Source organism: Necator americanus, chromosome II (assembly GCF_031761385.1).
Source record: "Necator americanus strain Aroian chromosome II, whole genome shotgun sequence".
In the NCBI taxonomy this organism is placed as follows: Eukaryota; Metazoa; Nematoda; class Chromadorea; order Rhabditida; family Ancylostomatidae; genus Necator; species Necator americanus.
Genome location: NC_087372.1, coordinates 22,227,903 through 22,248,380, shown reverse-complemented (window position 1 = coordinate 22,248,380; position 20,478 = coordinate 22,227,903). Strand labels below are relative to the sequence as shown.

At 42.4% G+C, this 20,478-nt stretch overlaps 8 protein-coding genes across 11 annotated transcripts; 6 read left to right on the top strand and 2 right to left on the bottom strand.

Moving 5' to 3' along the window:
- Positions 1-393: 393 nt before the first annotated feature.
- Positions 394-10,426, top strand: RB195_019020 (uncharacterized protein; the record flags this gene model as incomplete). 2 transcript variants are annotated; one of them, XM_064186687.1, is made up of 6 exons in its annotated part: positions 394-449; positions 1,745-1,861; positions 4,618-4,684; positions 6,260-6,411; positions 6,515-6,616; positions 10,303-10,426. In XM_064186687.1, the coding sequence occupies 6 exons, from the start codon at positions 394-396 to the stop codon at positions 10,424-10,426; spliced, it is 618 nt and encodes a 205-aa protein (XP_064042568.1). The 2 variants fall into 2 exon arrangements, with proteins under 2 accessions (XP_064042568.1, XP_064042569.1); XM_064186688.1 differs by lacking the exon at positions 394-449 and having other exon boundaries at positions 1,824-1,861.
- A 2,271-nt stretch (positions 10,427-12,697) lies between these two features.
- On the top strand, positions 12,698-13,159 carry RB195_019019 (uncharacterized protein; the record flags this gene model as incomplete). The annotated part of the gene is made up of 1 exon (XM_064186686.1): positions 12,698-13,159. One exon carries the CDS (start codon positions 12,698-12,700, stop codon positions 13,157-13,159), a length of 462 nt encoding a protein of 153 aa, XP_064042567.1.
- A 76-nt stretch (positions 13,160-13,235) lies between these two features.
- RB195_019018 (uncharacterized protein) lies at positions 13,236-13,799 on the top strand (the record flags this gene model as incomplete). Its single annotated transcript, XM_064186685.1, has 1 exon — positions 13,236-13,799. One exon carries the CDS (start codon positions 13,236-13,238, stop codon positions 13,797-13,799), a length of 564 nt encoding a protein of 187 aa, XP_064042566.1.
- Positions 13,800-13,816: 17 nt separating this feature from the next.
- Positions 13,817-14,335, top strand: RB195_019017 (uncharacterized protein; the record flags this gene model as incomplete). Its single annotated transcript, XM_064186684.1, has 1 exon — positions 13,817-14,335. One exon carries the CDS (start codon positions 13,817-13,819, stop codon positions 14,333-14,335), a length of 519 nt encoding a protein of 172 aa, XP_064042565.1.
- A 211-nt stretch (positions 14,336-14,546) lies between these two features.
- RB195_019016 (uncharacterized protein) lies at positions 14,547-14,765 on the top strand (the record flags this gene model as incomplete). Its single annotated transcript, XM_064186683.1, has 1 exon — positions 14,547-14,765. The coding sequence occupies one exon, from the start codon at positions 14,547-14,549 to the stop codon at positions 14,763-14,765; it is 219 nt and encodes a 72-aa protein (XP_064042564.1).
- On the top strand, positions 14,732-15,669 carry RB195_019015 (uncharacterized protein; the record flags this gene model as incomplete). 2 transcript variants are annotated; one of them, XM_064186681.1, is made up of 3 exons in its annotated part: positions 14,888-15,034; positions 15,133-15,342; positions 15,589-15,669. In XM_064186681.1, 3 exons carry the CDS (start codon positions 14,888-14,890, stop codon positions 15,667-15,669), a joined length of 438 nt encoding a protein of 145 aa, XP_064042562.1. The 2 variants fall into 2 exon arrangements, with proteins under 2 accessions (XP_064042563.1, XP_064042562.1); XM_064186682.1 differs by lacking the exon at positions 15,589-15,669 and having other exon boundaries at positions 14,732-15,235.
- Positions 15,670-17,081: 1,412 nt separating this feature from the next.
- On the bottom strand, positions 17,082-18,903 carry RB195_019014 (uncharacterized protein; the record flags this gene model as incomplete). Of its 2 annotated transcripts, XM_064186680.1 has the most annotated exons (4): positions 17,082-17,266; positions 17,366-17,459; positions 17,707-17,712; positions 18,775-18,903. In XM_064186680.1, 4 exons carry the CDS (start codon positions 18,901-18,903, stop codon positions 17,082-17,084), a joined length of 414 nt encoding a protein of 137 aa, XP_064042560.1. The 2 variants fall into 2 exon arrangements, with proteins under 2 accessions (XP_064042560.1, XP_064042561.1); XM_064186679.1 differs by lacking the exons at positions 17,082-17,266; positions 18,775-18,903 and adding an exon at positions 18,336-18,450 and having other exon boundaries at positions 17,456-17,459; positions 17,707-17,824.
- A 69-nt stretch (positions 18,904-18,972) lies between these two features.
- RB195_019013 (uncharacterized protein) lies at positions 18,973-20,268 on the bottom strand (the record flags this gene model as incomplete). The annotated part of the gene is made up of 1 exon (XM_064186678.1): positions 18,973-20,268. One exon carries the CDS (start codon positions 20,266-20,268, stop codon positions 18,973-18,975), a length of 1,296 nt encoding a protein of 431 aa, XP_064042559.1.
- Between the last annotated feature and the right edge of the window lie 210 nt (positions 20,269-20,478).

Here is a 20,478-nt window from a genome sequence, read left to right as displayed (position 1 = left end):
AATAATGTCCGTTATACATATGATATGTTTGTTTTAGTATGAAACAGTTCTTATTTTAATAGAATGGGTGTCAAATACCAAAACAGATAAACTATTATTCTACTGCATGTTGAAGTTTAACTAATAACACAAGTGAAGTCACACTCTAAAAGAGAGAGCCTCCATATTCTTCTTATTGAAACAAAAATAGACTTTTTATTAGAATGTTAACCTACTTTTATACTGGACCTTAGCAGGAACTTCGAATTCAGACTATGAGTGAAGAAGTTAGAAGTAGTTTTTCAGAAGCAATCAACATGCATTGTGAACATGCACAAAGTAAGCTTGCGTTGGGCACTTCAAGCGACGGCAAGATAAAGCTATCTGAGAAAGGTATATTACCTGCAGCAGTGGATGAAGCTAAAAAGATACACAATTGCTCGTGACCTCGAATGGCAGCAGGAGATAAGGTTTAGGAAAGATTTTCTACGGGTCTCCGAGTGCAAACTGAACTGTGGAGGTGGTATGATGCCGTAAAAGAGCGTTCCGGGGTTTGCGTTTACACTGATACGTTGAGAGATGAACGGAATCACCTTCTTCCCCACAATATAGGACTCCGTGTGGGTATTACCCCCCCGAAACCCGTACTACTCATGCCTAACTCTACTCAAACTCTACACTCTACAAACTCTACGCACTCCACAAAACAAAACATAAGAAACGAACTCAAAACTGCTTGCTGCTTCCGCCTTCCATTATCATTTTTTAAAAATAAACGAAAAAAAAATGCATGTAAAGCGGAGTTATTACTAGCCGCTTCGATCGTTTACCCATCATATATTTTATTGCAGCATTTCAGAAATGCTACAGTCGGGTCAAAACACCTGAAACTTGATGCAGTCGCGTGAGCGTTTGCATTCGAGTTGGGATCCTCGCTGGCTCAGCAACACAGAAAATATTAGTGAAGGTCCTACCGCTCAATAGCCCACACAATTTAACCAATCTTCAGGTCGTTTCAACACGAGTGCAGAAAAGGTGCGTATCGTTACGCACCCGCACCTCCTGAAACAACTTATGCTTGGAGGAAGTGGGAAGCAGCCATGATCAGTAGTTGATCATCGCTGCTTCCCACTTCCTCCAAGCAGACCAGTGCCCCTACCTCATACCATACCCGTTCTCACTGGCCCAGCTCCCTTACATAGTGTAGGCAAAGAAGCTTAGAGCTTGCATAGTTGTATATTACAATCACCCTTCAAATTTACAAAGAGAACAGCAAGTTGAGTTATGTTCGAGGCATAGTACTGTGTTTAAGCTCGAAATACTTGGATATTTTCTGTTCGTCCCTTAACTTACTTAGGCTCGAAAAGCAGAAATGGTAGCATAAACTATGAAATGGAAAAAACTCTCCGTCATTACAGCGGTTTGTCAGAAGCTATTGTTTTCATATCTTGACTGCCACTCCGGCCTGGATTAAAACCACTCAATGTGACGCCCTGCGGCTGAGTTGACAAGTCGAGGACTTGCAGCCACCTCCAATTCTCGTCCTCTTCGTGTAAACTCGTGACAATGTCGTGTACTCTGCGAGAGTCGTTTGTTCTGCATTTGCGGTTCACAACTCATATCGATCGGCTCGCTGTTTACCAAAGTTCTCCTGTTACCGCTCTTCTGGTCTTCTTTTCGTTTGTAATCATGCATGTGCATTCTTCTAAATACGTGTACATCCTGATGACTCCAAATTCTATGTTCTATTGTGCTTCTTCTCTAGGTTGAGGACGGAAGCTCATAAACAATTCCCTATTCCAGTACTAATAGCGATGGGTAATTGCCTTCCTTTATTGTTTCGTATGAGCAGAAATTTGTCTAACCATGACGTTTCTGGACGGTGAGTGCTTTCTGGTTTCTCGTAATGTCTGCTTGTTTTACTTCTAATCGGGGGGCGTTCCCACTAGGAAAATTTCAGCTGTCAACTTTTCTAACATCTTGCTCTGTCAGGAAAGTGCTATCTTGTATTCCGAATAAACAGGAACGAGTGTGCATCCCCGATACGACTAAGCGGAAAAACGTATGCATTGTAAGCTACGAATTCGCGCATTGTCGCGTGGCACTGAGTAAGATGAAAACGAGCGGACTAAAGAAGTATTATGACGTTTTTGTGTCGAGGCAGATATCCCGAGCAATACATTGCGGATGTCCCGGAAAAAAACAAGACATGTCGAGTTTCTCCCATGCAACCACTCATCTATTTCGCTTATTTGCTTTCTTTCACAATTTCGCTTCTGTTCTGTTCTTCCAAACTTGTTCAACTGACCTGACGCGGCACATTCGCACAGATGGATCAAAAAGACATGGGTCTCGGTGCAGTTAATGTTGGGATAGAGGTGGGCCCGTAGCAACTCACAGCGATGAGTGATGATATCAAGGACTCGATCCTAACCGCTACGTCCCGCTTGGCGCTTCGAGCTCAGTCGCTTATGCAATGCTCTGCCACGTTACGATCGACTTGTGCGCGAGTTGACGCTCTGTACTTCTACGGCGCGCAAAATGACCATATAGCAGTAAATCGTTCTTAAGTGACAAATAATTTGTTCGTTTGAAAAGCATTTGAGAAGGCGATAGTTTCATCAATCGGCAGATCATTACAGGAAGTGAATAGCTCAGTCAGGCGAGACCCTAAAACCTAAGCATCAGTCTTAGGGGATCCACGACAAGTAAAAAGGAAGATAGAGTTGGAAGTACTAGTGCTTTAACTTCACCAAACCTTCCGAACAAGGTCTCTAGAAGTGAGTAGCTTAGTCATTTCATGTATTATTTAAAGGCAGCATATCACGAATCTGAGGTAGTGCGGATTTCAGATGAAGTATTTGTACACGGGATAGTAGATTATGGAGAGAGGTGTGATTGCGTTAACTTCTCCCCAACTGCTGTAAGAAACAAGAAACACGGAAGATGCGCGCGTGCACAAAGCTGGCGCGCTTCAATCGAACTCCTTGTGGAAAATAGCGCGGCGGAATGCTCGAAGCCGCATCTTCCGGGCCGTTTTCTAGGAAGAACGTTTTCTCTTTTCAGGAAGAAATAAACGGAATCACCCTTCTCTCAATAATCTACGATCCCGTATACGAATACTCCAGCGGAAATCCATATCACACCAGATTCGGGGGGTGATGCCTTAAAAAAATCAAATTTTATTCACACATTTTCGATTTGTATTCGCAAGCTGGTGGCCCTAAAGAGGACTGTTGGGTTAGCCTTCATAAAGGTTGTCCCCATCCACCTGATTCGTAACTTTACAGGGATTTCCACAGTTGGGGCAAGGTTGCTCCTTCCACAGCAGTCCACGATCAGCGAGCTATTCGTCAAATTCCTCCTTGATCTTCGCTGCAAGTTCCGGCCTCCAGCTCCAGCAACCAAAGTGAAGCCGCGAAGAGTCAGCTAGTTGGTAGCAGCTGCCATGGGTTAACTACGTGAATGGTTTGACAGTTTCTGCGGTCTACGGACGATAGCGCGGACCTAGTATTGGAAAAACTTGGCGTGTCAAAGTGGCCCCACCCAAGTACCATAGCACCCTAAGTTGTAGCCGCTATCTTATGCGCGCCGTTTAAACAACGGCATCTGGTTTCAAAGTGTTCTGATCCAGCCATAAATTATGCAGTGGTGCTTACGAGTCTCGAGTTTTTCCTTTAGTCCTTTAGTTGTGCATGAATGAGATTGCTCCACATCCTAACCTGCAGCTAAGTTGGTTTTTTTTTTAACATAGTCTGTTGTTATGCGGTCAGGAATACCCTATCAGTTTGACTTGAAGGAATTCGATTTCTTCAGTCTAGCCTGAGCTCGCAAAGGAACGGTTTGTTACTTACTTCCATTATTTCCATGAACAGTGAAAGCGTCTTCACCAATAACTGTTCCCTACTTGTTTATTTAAACGACTAATTGGTTTTACTTCTTATGACACTTCATCAAGACCAAGTTTTATCACTCATACTAATAAAGAACAAATGGGTAACAATCGTCTTAAAAAGACTGCAACGAGTTGGAAAAAAAATCATATTTGCGAAGTTGTTCCTTCGCTATCTCACGCTAGTAAATTGTTCTTCATAAATTTTTGATAATCTGAGTTCCTACAAACTAAAACATTAGAGGAGCTGTTCGGAGCGCAAAAGTGAAGATTATAAAAGAACCAGGTGTTACTATTAGTATGTTTATGAGCCCACATTTTTATGCAGTTACACGAAAATCTGTATAAAAAAAAGCTCCGAGAAATTTGTTAATCCAATCGCATTTTCGGTGACCCCGCTGCGATTTATGTATAGACAAGTCGGAAGCGTTGAATGACTTTCTTGTTCCATCTAACTCGTGCTCACTGCTCAACTAATAGCGATGTGACTAGAACAGTCATATTGACAGGGGTATGAGTCGCAAATAAAAGTTTCTGGTTTGTTCTTACACATACTTCTCAAGTCTGCCTCAGTAAGAGTCGACACATAACAACAATCTTTTCAAGAGTTAGTAGTATCAGGATCACACGAACAGAATGCCAGAATAATATTTTAAAAAATTCCCTCTGATCAGCATAGGAAGAGCAACTGAATCAGTTGGAAGAATTTCTGTCTTTATAATCAGTTTTAATTCAAATGTTTCCAGGGCATCTCCACGGGACTCAGAGAATTCTATGAGCTTTAGCAATCCAGTCATGCATCTACCTCGCAGTGTGCGTTCTACCAGTGTTTTAACAAAATATCTTGCAGTTGTTAAGACGTTTTTCTTTTCTTTGCCAGTAGTCGAGGACACAGATAATCATATTGAAAGATCTGCGTGTCAAAATATATGAAACCTCTCGATTAGGAAGGTGCCTGTAGTAGGCATCATTAATGGGAACCTTGTACTCCTATGAGAGAGGATAGAATGATTTTATATGAAATTAACCGAAGTGGTGAAAGCTTTCATCTCGTAGCATCAGATGACCGGCTTTAAGCGCTATTTTATGTCATCCTATCCTTGGCTTATCCGTTGAAACCCATTTCGCTAAGGCTGAAGAAAAACTGCTTAGCTGATTTTAAACAATCCAGAACAGCTGTCTTGACAGCAGAAACATAGATGCGATAGTCGGAGCCAGTGCTCCGACTCCCTTCACCTTAATAGACGGTTGGCGGAAGGATCCTCATCACTTGGGCTGCACAGCATGGACTAAACCCCCTTCACCTGAATAAGATCGGGCTCCTCCCTATCGTACTTATGAGCAGAAAGCACCAACAACCACAACACCTACAGCATCAAGTAGTTGGACTTTTTCTGCTGCTAAGACTTACAAACTAACAATCCTCCAGAAAGTACAAATAGTATGTATAAATGTTTGTCTTTTTTACTCTTCAATCAATGCAAGTGTTCTGTCCCGGCATAAATTTTTATCACTGGCCAAGTTAGCTAAACGATGAGTACTTTGTTTAGAAGAAAAGGGAAGAACATGCTTCTTTGGCTTTCTTCAACATCTCTGTCTGATCAATTTGTTCATAACGTTGTGAAGATGAAAGAATGACGTTGAAAGGCTATCCCGTACTTTGAGCATAGCACGCGAAGTATCTTTCATAGTGGCGACTAAAAGAAGATTCATTCTCTGATACTTGAGAAGCATTCGACGTAACGGCTAGGTCCTTGGGAATTGTTTAATCGCGATCAATACAGTCGGAACATTTTCCTTTTCCGCACACAAAGGTTTTCTAAAGAACTTTCATGCATTCTGGTCCAGAAATCTACTTGAGCGACCTTCTCCAGCAAATTTAACGCAGTTTTTCCTCTTGAATCTTTGCTCGACAAATGTTTGTAATACAAGATGAGGCTAGTCATAGGAGGTCAGTGATCATGCAAAGTCCAAGAGAAGTGGAATTGCGTCGTCTTTGTGCACTAGTAAACCTCTCAAAGTACAAAAGTTTCATTGCTGTTATTAGCTACGAAGAATATTCTTTTGCTATGTCCGTCCTTCATAATAACTTATCTATATCTATCTTCTATGGCCGTTTGCACTTTTTTTTAGTATTCGCATCTCCGGACATCTCACAGGATATATATATATATATATATATATATATAAACATTCATATAAAGGAAGACAAGTACACGATTGACATGCAGAGTTGTTTTCCTCTACTTCTGTCTCTTCCTTTAAAACACATCAAACAAAATCTTGCCACAAATCTGTCAATATTTCACTTCAAGTTCTGAAATCATAAGAGGACACTCAAGAACACATGTTTTAAATGCTGGTTTATTATAGAGCTGCTGTTTTTAGAGTCCTTACGTAAACCAGTTGTACGCAGCTAACGTTGCTCGACAACGTGCGGAAGAGAGCAAAAATCGCGAAGACGCTCAACGACAACGTGTTAAAGGACTCCTAGAACAAATTCCAGCTGATGAGTTTAGGTCAGACATGAAAGGAAGCGAGTGAGTTCCATATTTGTTGCGCCGTATTCTTACGTTTATATATATATATATATATATATATATATATATATAATTGTATGCGTATAATCTGGACCTGTTCTAGATGTGCCATTTGTATGGTGGATTTTGAGCCTGGTGAGAGAGTAAGATTTCTACCATGTATGCACTCTTTCCATCAGACTTGCGTGGATGATTGGCTGATGAGGTAAGAAGAGCTAATCTTCTGGAGTTGATTCTTTAATACATCGTACCATGAGAGAACACTCTTTTACACTCTCAAGTGTAGTGAGGAAAATATGCAAACATGCTTAGCTTCCTTATGTTTCGTATCTTAAAGACATTCTTGGTTGCTGCTATTCTATGCCACTAGCAATTTGCTTCTTTGAAGTGAACATAATTGGTCTTGTGCATCTTCAACAATCTTTCTTCTTTTTTTTATATTATAACTAAAAGCGAAAGATTTTATGGTCTTCTTTCTAAACATGTCAGTTCTATATTTGGAGAACATTTGAACTTCAGCTCTAAACACTCCTTACCAATATATTATAGACAAAATTTAAAAGTATCACTTGAAATATGGGTTTTCCTCCTATTTTTTCCAAACAGTTATCAAAGAATGATGTTTTGGCATAAAATGACGTGAAGGACATCATCCTACTGATAACGTTAACGTTCCACATCAGATCACTTAAACATCTTGCTACTATTTAAGCACCCGTTTGCATACGTGTTTCCACTTTCTTAGAACGGCATGCTACCAAATTGAGGCGAACGAAGAAGGAAATAGACACGCGGAGGAGTAAAGGTGTAAAGCAAAGCGCCTGGTGACTGACCCATGGCTATGAAACGGCTGCAACCATCTATCTTTTGCGTCATGCACACGAAGTCATTGCTCACCAATCCGACGCGGCGGGACCCACCTGAACCCATTTTACAGCTATCTGACGCCAGGCAGCAATTCGACGCCGGGTGGACCCATCGCACCCCTTTTTCTAATTTCGTGACGCACAGACACACACACACACACACACACACACACACACACAAAAAAAAAAAAAAAAAAAAAAAACAACACACACACACACACACACACACACACACACACACACACACACACACACACACACAAAAACAAAAAAAAAAAAAAAAAAAAAAAAAAAAAAAAAAAAAAAAAAAAAACAAAAAAAAAAACAAAAAAAAAAAAAAAAAAAAAAAAAAAAAAAAAACAAACACACAAAAACACAAACACAAACACAAAAACAAAAACACACAAAAACACACACACACACACACACAAACACAAACACAAACAAAAAACACAAACACACACACACAAACACACACACACACACACAAACACACACACAAACACACACACACACACAAACACACACACACACACACACACACACACACACACACACACACACACACACACACACACACACACACACACACACACTAAGCTCGTTATTATATACCAGTCTGAATGTCCGGCTAAAGACTTCAGACTTTCTGTGGTTTTAGCTTCGCTCCCCTTCACTGATCAATGAAAGTTAATGGTAGTGACATTTGCTGTAAAATTAGATTTGTGTTTTTAACAACGCTTTCCTTCTCTTTTTATTATAAATTAAGGCGAAAGATTACAGATTTTTTTCTTCTAAACGCGTCAATTCTACATTTGGAGAACATTCGACCATCAGCTTCAAACACTCCTTCGTTACCAAATTAATATAGATACAATTTGAAAACATTACTCGAAGTATGGGTTTTTCTCCTGATTTCCCCCAACAGTTATCTCAGAATGATGTTTTAACATAAAATGACGTAAACGACATCATCATACTGATAAAGATAAGTTCTACTTCAGATCATGTGAACTGTTGGGTACTATTTAAGCAGCTGTTTGTGAAGGTGTTTCCACTTTCTGAAGATGACATGCTACCAAGTTGAGGAAAACGAGCGTGGTGAAAAAGATATACGTGGTGGATTCATAGAGGTGTAATACAACACGTGCAGTGGCCATGGATACGAAACTGTTGCAACGTCTAAATTACTTTTCGCGACATCCAATGCTGAGTTATTGCGTACCGACGCAGCGGGACCCATCGCAACCCATTTTATAGCTATGTGGCGCCGGTGCACCAATCCGACGACAGGTGGACTCGTCGCACCCCCTTTTTCGAATTTCGTGACACAAGGACAAACACACACATACACACACACAAAAGGACTAAGCTCGTTATTATATACCAGTCTGAACGTCCGGCATTCTAGTTTTGCAGAAAATGCCACTACTATTAATTTTCATTGATCATTGATGGCGAGCGAAGGAACACCACAGATAGTCTGAAGTGTGGCTTTATCCGGACGTTCGGACTGGTATATAATAAGGGGCTTATTCTGTCACACGTGTGTGTTTGTCATGTTCGAAAAGAGGGATGCGATGGGTCCACCGGCGTCGAGTTGGTGCGTCGACACCAGATAGATATAAAATGGGGTGGGATGGGTTCTACAGCGTCGCATTGGTGCGCAATAACTTCGTGTGTATGCCGCGAAAGGTGGGTTTGCTTATTCTGTCACGTGCATGTGTCACGAAATTCGAAGAAGCGGTGCGGCGGGTCTCACGACGTCGAATTGGTGCGCCGGCGTAGTAAACCGGTAAAATGTAGTGACGCGGGTCCAGAGGCGTGGAATTGCTGCACCATAGTGCAGTAGTATCGCGCAGTAAATTCGTGTGTGGGGTAAATGGGACGTTGCAACCGTTTCATAGCCGTGGGCGCTGAACACCTTGATTTTCACCTCTGTGGCTCCTTCCTTCTTCTATTTCCTTGCATGTCTACCTCAGGTTGGTAACATGTCTTCGTCTAAAACTGGAAACACCAATGAAACCGGCTGCTTGAATAGAAGCCAACAGTTTACATGATGAGACGTAGAACGTTATCTTTATCAGTACGATGATGTCGTTCACGTCATTTCATGTCAAATCATTCTGTGATAAGTGATGGGGAAAACATGTAGAAAACCCATGTTTAGGGTAATCCTTTCAAATTGGGTCTATATTATATGGGTATCGGAGTGTTTGGAACTGAAGTTTGAATGCTCTTCAAATGAATCAATAGAAATGACGCGAAAAGAAAGGAAGCTATGGAATCTTCCGCTTAGGTTTATAAAAAGAAGAAAGAAATGGCGTTGCTAGAAAAGCACAATTCTAATTTTGCATGAAATACCACTACTATTATTTTTCACGGATCAGTGATGGCGAGCGAAGAGAACACCACAGAAAGTCTGAAATCCGGCTTTAGCCGGACGTTCAGACTGATATAATATAATATAATATAATAACTGGATGTACGAAAGATCTTCCCATCTCTATTTAGGTTTTGAGCCGCGCCACACTTCGATTCATTTTCTTGGTGATGCTCTAAATTAGATTAGAAGCATGAATGAATCCTCTCGAGAAATCTTCATTTTGTGTTTGCATGTTATGGCATCTATTGTTGCAAGAACATCGGTGAAGGTGATGGTTCTTAAAAGCAACCACTAAAAATCACATCCTAGCAGGGATGGAGTGGCTTCAATGAAATGTTCGCAATTACTAGAACCAACTACACATTCTGCAAAAACGTTCTTCCTTATTGGGTAGTTTGTTGCTAGTTCAATCGGTTCTTACATCCAAAGGTGCCTGATTTTTCGCCGTGTAGATTAATAGTTTACAACGTACTTTCCGCTACCACCAAGAATTTCAAGCATTCTGTGGCACTCCGAATTCCTGTGGATAAAGTGAGTGGTCTTTCTTCCCAGTGATAAGAATCATCATTAAAAAATAATCTCCTTTTCGTTCCGTTGTTAGGATTTGTCCTGTATTTTCCGTTATGGTAAATTTTTAAGGTCATTTACATGTCCTTCATGTCTGGAGCCAGTGGATTCAACTATTCTATCCTCACTTACCGCTCATACTCAGCAATCCTTGCAGGATCTTGCCTGCTCACCTGCTACTCATGGAATGCCTTAAGAGGGCTGAGGTTTCATTCAATTTACTTCTTTCACATTGCTCATTCGTTCTGTTCGAACAGGGTGCCTGATGTTCCTAAAGATTAGTTTTTTTTTTTCGATTTTTCCCTCACTATCATAGATACAATAGTCGGAGCTGGTGCTCTGACTCCCTTCACCTTTGAAATGTTGGGGAAAGGACCTCCTTCACTTTTAAACGGTTGGCGAAATTACCCCCTTCACTTTTGAAAGACTGTCGAAAGGAGCCCCTTCGCTTGAGCTGCACCCCATGAGCTGAACCCCCTTCACCTGAGGAGGGTCCGGCTTCTCCCTATCGCACCTATGCTCACCATAATAGTTCAAGAATTGTAAAATAACGGTTTCACATAGATGGAACTCGGAAATAAACAGTGAGAATCTCACAAGTAAGACAAACATACCATAACAAGTTTGGTGATTGGTTAACTAGAAGTTACACAAAGTTTACACGAGGACGCGTATGTTTTGCATAAGTGAAGGATAACAATCAATTCCCGCTGGGTTTCTTTGGTTGGGGATGTGAATTCCAACCATTTGTTCCTGAACACTAAGAGAATATTGTGCATATTTTGACTGATCCCTTTTTCACTACAGTATTTTAAATACGTGTTGCACATTCTTGCTTCGGAGCTGTTACAAGTAACAACATCCTGCAAAGTGAAGTTTGATATATATATATATATATATATATATATATATATATATATATATATATATATATATATATATATATATATATAGAGTGGATAACAAGGCTTTAGAAATTTTTTCCTTCTTTTTATCATTGTTAAATTCAATTCCTGTGATTGAGGGCGAGATGACAATTTCCATTTAAAAAGGCAGATTTTCATTTAGAAAGGCGAATATTTCAGTCAGGAGATGTGCAATTTTACATTTGTCGAAAATAGAGACAATTAAAGTTTAGCAATTCCTCTTCTTGTATTGTTTCCATCACTTTGCTTTATCTTGTTGTTCTTTTGACATGTTCTGCAGTTTCTTACAAAAATTTCTTTGTTTAGGGCGGGTAAGAAGCAAAAAGTTGGTCTGAATATACGAGGATTAATTATCAAAACCTTTTGTGGGGCACAAAGGAGAAAAAAGTTGTTGTGTGTTATGTTTATCCAAGTGCTACAGCTAGGATTTGTAAACGTTTTCAGAAGTGAGAAGTTATCGTTAAGATTTCTAGAAGTCCGCGAACAGAGAGAACTGTGAATGAACTGATATCAAGATCCTTAAAGAAGTTGGTGGCAATCTACATCTAACCAGTCGATGTTCGGAAAATTCTAGCTAGATCTTCAATTCTTCTCTGCGTCCAGGATCGCACAACGTCGTTCGTATGTTGGCGGAATGATTGGTAGAAGACCCTTTAAATAACCACTGGTTTCCGTGAAGAAGAGGATGACCCGAACATCACGTGCAAAGGCTAGTTTTGCATTAAACGCAACAAGATTCATTCACAGCAAGAATTTGATATTTATGATTGAATCTACTGTTTATTGGAATCGAGCAGAAGTCTGTGCATCTGTTTTGAACAACATAGCATAACATACTTTGAATAATCTGTGGGTAGTACATGTACCCAACCCTGTTTTGTTGAGAGCAAATGCGCCTGTTGTAAATGGCACTTGAATCATAATGTTCCTCACAGAAGCACGGTTTCTTTTAGGCTCTTCTGCCGAACAGTACGACGGCGTTGGATGGTCCTGAAGGACACACGGAAATACTAGAAAATTAAGCTAGATCTTTTCGAAGATCGACTTGTTAAGGTGTGGATTGCTACGCAGTTCTCTAAGGATCTTGATATCAGTTCTCTCAGTACTTTTCTTTGGTTGGCAATTTTTTAATTTCTACGATTCTCCGCGATAATTTTCTACTGCTGGAAATGTCTACAAATTCTATCAATCTTCCGCGGCTGCGTATACCAGTCTGATTGCTATCTACACGTGGCGTCTCTGCTTCAACGAAACGCAATCAGACGTTTGAGTATACACATTGGGAACGTACGAGCTATATAACCCGCACTGTTATATGGCGAAAGATTCCCATACACTGGGAAAAAGTGCTGTCGTCAAGCATATCGCCAAAAGCCCACAACCTGAAAAGTCAACTGCCTGAAAGGAGCATGGAATCTTTGCGAACAGCCATTCGTCTCAAGCTGAACTGCCGAACACTATCGAGTGAACTTCAATAGTCCGCCCTGTCTGGGCTTCTGCGATACTTCTCTATGTTGTTTGCTGCACTGCAGGAAACACACATGAGAGATCGGCCCGTCATCAACATCGAAAATTACACCATATACTGCGGCGACGCCGATGAGAACAAAGTAGATAGCTGCGCAATAGCTGTGAGGAATGATTACAAGAAACTGGTGGAGGAATTTGGCTCGACGTCGTCTATATGCGCCTTTGTACGACTGCGGAATCGCAGAGGACGTAAACTCTGGATAGCAAGTGCTCACGAACCAACGGAAACCGCTGAGTACAACATTAAGGACTCCTTCTATGATGAACTCAATGCGTTGATGTCTAAAATACCAAGCCAACAGGTGGTCAGTGTCGGAATCGACGAAAATGCGAAGATGGGACTCGAACAGCAATCCGATGTGCCTGGAAAATGGTGTTATCCTGCGGAGCGCATGTCGGACAACGGTGACCGTCTGGTCGACTTGTGCGAACAGACGGTCACCGTCCGGCCTCAGCACCGCTTCCACGTTTAAGAGGAATCATCGACGCCATTAGCTCACGTGGCAGTTGTCAACCCTTTTAACGCCTGAAGAGCAGTGGAAGCGGAAGATGAGGGCTCTTAAACTTCAGCTCGACTACGTTCTGGCGAGGAACATTCCTCAGTCAGATATCCGAAAAGAGAGAGAGCTAGAGCTGCTTGGGACGTCGCGTTCGACTCTGACCACCGTTCAGTTCTTCTCAGCTTCAAGATACAGTTCCACAAACAAGAGAAACCGAGGAATTCCTCTTCAACCGAAAATTGACGTGGCAGGTCTGAAAGACGAAGAATGCAGAACGAAATTCCGCCAACGTGTGTCTATTCATGTTGGAGTATGGATCAGGAAGGAGCTTAGCGTTGCGGATTCCTTCACAAAGTGCATCCTGGACCCTGGAAGGGAAACGCTCCCGGTTCTATTGCCGCGGAAGAAGTTTGTCTTTGCATCTGCGGAAACAAAATCCACGTACAATTCTGTGTCACGCGCAGAACTGGTGACTTCAACCAGGAAAAGCGTCTTAGAAGGAAGTTGCGTTGTCGACTTCAACAAGGCCGCGATAATGAGTGGACGTCAAGAGCGATGGAGTTTGAATAGGCGTGGGAGGACAAGAACCCGTGGAAAGCCTATGCTTTACTAAAACAGTATACTGGCAAAATGAAAAGATGTTATCCTGTTCTTAATACTGCCAATGGAGTGGGTGTCGGTGATGCAACCCTTCCAATTTGGAGGGATCACTTCAAGACCTTGCTGAACCGGCAAGCGCCGTCAGGTCCTGAGCTCGGGCACGTTGATAGACCGACAGATGCGGTTAACGAGGAGCCACCGACCGAGTCGGAGGTTCTAGTCTGTATTCAAAAGATGATAAATGGAAAATCTGGTGGAGATGACGGAATTAGCACAGAAATGCTGAAATATCTTCCTCCGTCAGGGATTCGTGAGATGACAAAGATCATCCGTTCAATATGGATAGACGAAAGGATACCTGACTCGTATAGACACGCTATCATAGTTCCCCTCCACAAGAAGGTATCCGTCACGGACCCTAGGAATTATCGAGGAATTTCTTTGCTGCATGTTATGTACATGGTATTGGGGCGGATTATCCTGGGCCGACTCATTAAACATCGCGAAGAAACAACGCGCGATGAGCAAACTGGCTTCTGTCCTTTTTGATCTACGATTGACCAGGTGTTCAAGAGGGTGATCAAAATCTTTCAGCGGTATTCGAAGCCAATGCAATTGGCGTTTCTGGACTTTGAAGCCGCTTTCGACTCTCCTCATCGAGTCTGTCTTCTCAACGCGCTCCGCGCCGTTGGAGTACCAGGAAAGTTCGTTCGCTTGCTTGACAGGACCCTTCCTGTTCAATTTCGCCATCGACGACATTATGCGAAGAACAGTAGATCAGTGTCCTGCCGACATCATTCCAGCACTATCAGGACGCCCCTTGCCCGATCTCGAGTACGCTGACGATGTTGTTATATTGGCGGAAAGCAGTACGAAACTTCAATATGTTGTCAACTTTGTATCGAAACTGGCTGCAGCCTATGGACTACGTCTATGCCTTGATAAATGCAAGCAGATGTGGATTTCCTGGAGACCTTGAGTAATGTTACGCAAAGGCGCGCTAAGGCTGTTTCCGCATTCAACTCAACGAAATGCTTGTGGTCGACCACCATCACTAACGAAGTCAAGCTGCAAGTCTACCTATCCGCAATTCGCCACATCATGATGTACGCATCGGAGACTTGGGCAGCAGCATCTACGGTGATGGAGAGGCTTGACTGCACGGAACGAAGGATGCTTAGACGGCTGCTCGGCCACTTTTGGTCTGGGGTATGCCACAATGTAGACCTTTACGCAGAGATTGATGTGGTATACCGGCGGATGACTCGTGAAAGATACCAACATCTTGCACCGCCATCGAAAGTGGCTAAAGTAAATCGTCTTCGCCTCTTTGGTCATATATTAAGGAGACCGGCAGATCGCCTTGTTCAACGAGTTCAGAGGAGTTTGTCGGGTTCGAGTTGGAAGAAGCCACCTGGCCGAAACGGAAGTTTTGGACTGAGGTGGTGAAAGAGGACCTGAGGACACTCGGCGTGGATAGGCACGAAGGTTTCGCAGAATATGGAATAGCGACGAAAGGATTGATTCTGTGCAAGCTCTCGCTGAAAATCGAGAAGGTTGGGCAGAGCTATGTTCACGGACGGCGAAGATGCGGGTAATCTCGTCTGGCGATGACATCAGCCCGCCGATTAAGTCAGATCATCACCTGGATAAGCATTATGGCTGGCAACTCTCTCTTATGGAAACAATACAAGAACAGAGAAATATATATATATATATATATATATATATATATATATACTTTTTCAACCATGTGTTGAAACCCATAGTTGAGTTAAACGAACAATTTTCACCAATTTCAGCAGCTTATGCATCCTCATACTAAGCGCCAACTTTGTGTCACATCATGCAAATCTATGGAAGTCCTACGAAGCCATAAATGATATTGAAATCGTGAAATTGTGGATTCTATGCGTAACCCACTTCTGGATTTTCTGGGAGCTTTTAATCTTCTCTTGGATTCTGCTGCAGCACTATTCTTTGTTCATATTTTACAACGAAAGAAACCAAAAGTAAGTTGAATTCAGTTAAGATTCTTTACGTGTTCGGTTAAACAGCAAATCAAAAGGACAGTTTGAACCATCTGTTGCGATTTCAAAACGAATGCAAGTAGAATTTCCTGTTTATGACTGTTACAGTTCCTTATTTGTGTATATATATATATATATATATATATATATATATATATATATATATATATACCTGTGTATGTACATCATGTAGGTATTCCCATGAGACTTTCGGGTTATGGTCTTATGTCGCAGCTTTCTAGTTGTCATTGTTGATCTTGTTAACAATTTCCCATTTCAAGTTTTGTGGTGTCACTCTTCTATCTACTATGCCTGTATAGAACTCATTGAGTTGATGTCCTGTCACTATGTCTTCCTTTTCTTAATCGGTGCATAGTAATCAAACGGTTATACTGAGTCCTTGTCTACACTTTATCGTAATATAAACTTCTTACCATTGAAGGAAAACCTTGAATTATCCCTTCGTACATGAAATATATTGATTCGGTGGTGGATGCTGGTTAAATTAGTTGCCATGCGGGTCTTCAAAACAACGTTTCAGTTACCACGATCAGAATCACTACGGCAGTGCAGCCCAAGACAAGGACCGCACGACGTGAAACTTGGGTAGTTAAACTTTTATTGTAAGAATAGTATACATACAGATCGACATAACACAAAAATTAAACAGAAGAAGGCACAAGATATGCAGTTTCGTTTTCGTTCAACAGTAGTGTAGTTATCAGTATAGAAGGGTAAATGCGAAGTATCTACAAAATTAACAAACAAGTCTCATCAGTGGATGAGGGGAAGGGAAAGGAAGTTGCTCAAATTTGAAGAGGTGACAGATTTCTGATAACGAAGGTCAGAATAAATCCTGAAGTATGTCCAAGTGAGAAAAAGGCGAAGAGACTAGTGTCCTGTGCGGTGAATATGCGGTTCAACAAGCGAAGGAGCAAGGTTAGAAACAGAAATGACCATAGAAAAAGAAATAGGAAACAAGGCAAACGAAGTACAGTGTTCGAATAAATACAAATGGCCAGTTATTTATGTATTCGTTTAAGGCGTAGATGCAGATTGACACGTGAGCCATGAATGTATTCATTTGAGGCGTGAAAGCAGCTGCGATGGTGGTGACTGTCGAGCTGTTTTGGTCTTCCCATGCTAAGAAGGTGTGCAGCCGTGGCTTTTGCGCGGGCAGTTGAAAGAATATGCTTGATGACTCATAGATGTAGAATGAGGTCAATTTAAAGGCAGCATACCACGAATCTGGGGTGGTAAGGATTTCAGGTGGAGTATCCGTATACGGGGTCGTAGATTATGGAGACCGGGAAGGTTCCGCTCATCTCTCCCTGAATCACGTCGTCGTCGAAAATCAATTCAGACTGCAAGCAGTCTGAATTGATTTTCGACGAATGGACGGAATCACTCTCCTCCCCATAATCTACTATGCCGTATACGAATACTCCACCTGAAATCCGTACCACCTCAGAATCGTAGAGTGATGCCTTTAAGAGCGATGGAGATTCGCTCTAACAAAATCGATTCGACAACGTATATATGAGCGTACAGGTATTCAGTGATGCTCCTCGCAACAAGCCCAGGTTAGTTTTTTTCTTTCGAGCCGCCAATTCTTCTGCCTGCCACTGCGGAAGTCTGTTCATCTGAAAAATATTGTATAACCTCCAATAAGATCTTGGAATGGACTTTGTTCGGTTAGGAAAATTCCTAGAGAGATAAGAGACGAAAAATGATAACAAGTATTTTGCCCCCTACAGTTACGCTTTGCAGCCGGCATGAAATTTTTATGTGAAGTTACAATTATGGAATAAACATGACTTTAACATTAAACGTTGTGAAAATGACTTGTACTTTCACACTCATAAATAATATTGGGCTATAGAAGCTTACACTTTGCTAAACATAACGTCCTGTTGAATTAGAAGGACCTGACTTTTGATGCAATTGCAAGCGGTTGAAGGACTCTCGCTTAGTTCCGCCGCTCGGTTTAATGACGTCCAGTCTGCTCCTACAAAGTACACTTTAATTGTCGAAATCATTCCTTCCCTCATATAAATCAGGAAGACAACTGGAATATTGCTAATAGATAGTCTACTAAGTTTTTTAAAGTCAAACTCCTGATAGGCTGCATCAATAGGAGCTTCACCAGTTTAAACTGAGAATTGTTTTTTAGGTACGTTCGCACGAAAAATATAGCTAGATCAATGGCTTCAAGCCTCAATTTTACTGGCTATCTTATGGGATCAAGAGAACAAGTGGCACTTCATTTGTGCATAGAGAACGAAAACAATTACAGAAAACGATTTGAAGCTAGATTGGAAATTGTTTCTTAAACTATTGAATTTGTTGGGAAATCACCATAGACGGTATATAATTTAGGTTTGTCGGAACTGCAAACTCTAAGGTGACTTGTGAGGAATTGTACGGGATCTAAAATTTGTGTCTATGATGTCGTCAAAAGCAAGTGATGGGGACGGTTTTGGGAAAAATAAATTGTTCCCAGTGGTCACTACGTTTACGTTGTTCTTTCACATTCGTTTGCCTCTCCAAGTTCCTCAGCCTCGTCGTCATTGTAGCTATGGCGCAGTTTTTGTCTTGACGAGTGGATTTCCAAAAGTTGGATACATTCTGCATGATCAAACAGATGTGCATCATTAAGTGGAGTTCGTCCCCACCTAAATGCGTTGAATTTTTTCATTTACAGTCGCGAATTCGGATATGTTCGAACAACCTGTCCTTGGAGGCGTGGATGACCTTAGCGACCGACAAGAAAAATACGACCAATCCAGCGTGCCCTTCAGGAGCAGCGCTATGAAGAGCTATCCTTCCGTCGTGGTCGGCGACTTCCTAGTTCGTTCCTTGTAGGTCCTAATTTTATCTGACGGTTTAGTGATGACAAGAATGCAGATCGTGAAACCATACTTACTTAGATACTTAGATGGTCCGTCTTCACTGGACGTGCGGGCCCCAGCATCTCTTCCACTCGTTTCGTTCCCTCGCCATTGTCATCCAAGATGTTCTCAAGCTTCGTGAGTGACGTTGACGAGGTCCTTGAGCCGTATCCAGCTGAGCTCTCAGCTGGTCCATCCGTGTAGCGAACACGTCACCCCATCTCGCTGGCGGTCTCCCTCGGGGGCGTTTAGCGTCCCTTGGGATCTACTCTAGCGTTCTTTTAGTCCATCTATCGTCGATTCTTCTCATGATGTGACCGGCCCATCTATGTTTTGCTTTCGATACATATTCCGCTGGGTCGCGAAGACGGGACATTCCTCTTAAGTCGGAGCTACGAAGACCGGCTAGGTGTTGTGTGCGCCGGTTAAACTTCAGGAGACATCTCTCAAGGGCTCTGTGGGTAGTAAGTAGCTTCCTAGACGTGGCCGCGGTGTCTGCCCACGTCTCCGCTGCGTAACAAAGCGCTGGAAGGACTGTCGAGTCGAACAGATGGGCACGAAGATCTTGGTCCGTCAGTTGGTCCGTGGCTTTCCTGACGCTGCGAATCCACGCTGCTCTCATTCTTCTATTTAGTTCTTCCTTCAAGTCGTTTTCCATGTTCATTGAACGTCCAAGGTATACGTATGACGAAGTTTCCACGATTTGGGAGCCTTCAAGTTGTACTCCTCCGTCCTCGCAGTAGGCGTTCTTCATGAACTGTGTCTTCTTTCTGTTTATTCGTAGTCCTATTCTCTTCCCTGCTTCGTTCAATTCGTTGAGCATCGTTTCTGCTTCATTGGTACTGCTCGAAGAGAGAACGATGTCGTCCGCGAAACGAAGGTTCGAAAGAAATCTTCCATCAACACTTATGCCCCTTTCTTCCCAGGATAGTGATTTCATTATCCATTGCAATGCAGCTGTGAACAGCTTCGGCGATATAGTATCGCCTTGTCGTACCTTTCCAATAGGTATGGTGAGAGGGCGGTGGAAAAGCTGTGTCGTAGTCGTGCATCGATCGTAGCAATTGGCTAATGTCCTCACATACGACGCGTCCACACCTTGGTCGACCAGCGCTGACAGTATTGCATTCGTTTCTACGCTGTCAAAGGCTTTCTCATAGTCGACGAAGGTTAGAACAAGGGGCAGGCGGTATTCCCGGCAAACCTCTATGACCCTCGACACGGTCTGGATGTGGTCCAAGCAGCTGAACCCTCGACGGAACCCAGCTTGCTCTTGTGGCTGGGCTTCATTCAGCGTCCTAGATATGCGGGTGAGGATGATCTTGGTGAATACTTTGTATAACACGCTCAGCAAGCATATCGGACGGTAGTTCCGAAAGCCCTCTCGGTCACCTTTCTTATGGATAAAAACGGTTCGCGAGGTCTTCCACTGGTCTGGGATCCTTTCTTTCTGAAGGTAGGATGTCATGTGTGCTGCTAAGATTAAATGAGGTGGATGGCCACCAGCCCGAAGAAAGTCAGCTGATATAAAGTCAGGTCCGGGGGCTGTGCCATGTTTCATGCTCTTGATAGCGACTCGTACCTCCGAAGAGAAAATCTGTGGTGGAGATTCACCAGTGGGGATGATTGGGCTTCACACAGGAGTTGATGAACGGAAAATGTTCGAGTAGAACCTCTCCTGAGATAATGATTTCCATCTGACGACGAGAAGACGTGCGAGTCCCTTCTTCGCTCAGCAATGCTGCTAGCGGAATATTATATTCTCGGAGAT